The 2,037-nt window shown below is 52.8% G+C and overlaps 1 protein-coding gene across 1 annotated transcript; it reads left to right on the top strand.

Moving 5' to 3' along the window:
• The first annotated feature begins 1,010 nt into the window (after positions 1 to 1,010).
• LOC125552406 (high molecular mass early light-inducible protein HV58, chloroplastic-like) lies at positions 1,011 to 2,037 on the top strand. Its single transcript, XM_048715952.1, has 2 exons — positions 1,011 to 1,223; positions 1,309 to 2,037. Exons 1-2 carry the CDS (start codon positions 1,107 to 1,109, stop codon positions 1,768 to 1,770), a joined length of 579 nt encoding a protein of 192 aa, XP_048571909.1. The 5' UTR covers positions 1,011 to 1,106; the 3' UTR covers positions 1,771 to 2,037.

Genomic DNA, 2,037 nt, shown 5'->3' on the forward strand with positions numbered 1-2,037 from the left:
GGGCTGAGCATCCACTATCTCTCTACTCCGAACACTATGCTCGCGCCTTCTTGCACTCACGTAGTGTGTTATATTTCTTGTACCTTCTCTATTCTCTTCTATCAATGAAACATACGTAGGCTTTGTGTATTCGTCGAAAGAAAAGTTTGGGCAAGGCGAGTAGTCAGTAGTGTGCCGGTGTTGTCACGGTGAGTGTGGTTGCTAACTCTTGGTGTAGCATTGTGCCGAAAGATGTATGATACCCTTGTATGTATTTGAAAAAAAATTGTCTTTTAAACACGGGACAGCCGACACTAAAACATGGAATAAGGGCTCCTTTGATTCAAAAGAATTCTATAGGATTTCTGGAGGATTGAAATCCTTAGGAATTTTTTCTATGTTGGCCTTTTGATTCATAGGATTGAATCCCATAGGAAATTTTCTATGAAATCTTTTATACTATATTTCATGTGAAATCAAATATCCACTTCAACCCCTTTTTACAATTCCTTTGTTTTTCATATGGCATCAAATACTTCATGCTAATTCTGTAGAATTCAATTTAACATGCCATTCTAATCCTATACTTTTTCTATTCCTACATTTTCAAACTCCTGTGAATCAAAGAGGCCCTAATCCCCTTCTCGTCATGCGTCTGGACTTCGATCACCGGCTCTACGCAGGCCTGCGTGTCTCTATAATTGCTTCTCGTTATCTCGCGCTAAAAACAAAGCCAAGACCTAAAGGCAAACTCACTTTCCTCGTCCTTGTGCCGTCGTGCTGTCCCTGGCACTTTCCGGAGTCTTCCACGACCCGTGGAGTGCTGGAGTTCACTTGTGCCACCTTTCTTCTGGCACGTTTTGGCGAGCTCCGGAGGCCCTCTGCATGGTGCCCGGGACGTCCACGTCGTGCCCCGGCTCTCGCTGCACGCGCAACTTCTACACGTTCGCGGCTGAGGAGTGCCCGCCGACGTGGCCACCGCCGCAGCCACCTCCTCATGGCCGGGCTAGCTCGTCCTCCCCGCGTCCTACATAAACGCACACTCGTCATCGGCAACAGCACACAGAATCAACAGCCCACAACGAACCAAGTGTGATCTAGCCACTCCCTGCTTCCTGCTGTGAGTAATGGCGACCATGGTGGCCTTGAGCTCCTTCGCCGGTGCCGCCGTCGTCGGCCGCTCCGCCTCCTGGTCTCCGGCGGTGCCGCGCCGGCGCGCTCTCCTCGTCAGGGCCCAGACCGAGGTAAGCCTCTTTCGTTTACTCCGTACTGTACGTACAACTCAAGTTTAAGTGTGCTCTGCTGACTCACGATGCCCTGTCCCTGCAGCCGGATGTCGAGCCGACCAAGGAGACGACGACGAGCGCATCGACATCCTCCCCCAGCCCCACCCCAAGCCCGAGCCCGACCCCGGTGGCGCCCAAGCCCAAGGCCAAGGCTAACCCCTCAGTCTGGGACGCGCTCGCGTTCAGCGGCCCGGCGCCGGAGCGCATCAACGGCCGGCTCGCCATGGTGGGCTTCGTGGCGGCACTCTCCGTCGAGGCGGCGCGCGGCGGCGGGCTACTCGACCAGGCCGGCAGCGGCGCCGGGCTGGGATGGTTCCTGACAACCGCGGCTGTGTTCTCCGTGGCGTCTCTGGTGCCGCTGCTTCAGGGACAGAGCGTGGAGAGCAAGTCCAGCGGCGTATGGACCGCCGACGCCGAGCTATGGAACGGCCGCTTCGCCATGCTCGGCCTCGTCGCACTCGCCGTCACCGAGTTCATCACCGGCACGCCCTTCGTCAACGTCTGAAACTAGTGTAGCACTCCCGTATGTGCGTGTACATATTGTTGAGCAACTAGTGGTACGGACTCTGGTAGAGTATTCTGTAACGGATTCTGTAAGCCTTATACTCCCTCCGTTTCAAATTATTTTGATGTATCTAAAATTAAAATACATCTAGATACATCCATACTTGCGACAAGTAATTCGGAACGAAAGGACTAGGTTATGTTTCTTGATGATGTTGTCTGGGAGCTTAGAATTACTGCATGAATGAATTAAGTTCATACCTCTGTA

Source organism: Triticum urartu, chromosome 4 (assembly GCF_003073215.2).
Source record: "Triticum urartu cultivar G1812 chromosome 4, Tu2.1, whole genome shotgun sequence".
Lineage (NCBI taxonomy): Eukaryota > Viridiplantae > Streptophyta > Magnoliopsida > Poales > Poaceae > Triticum > Triticum urartu.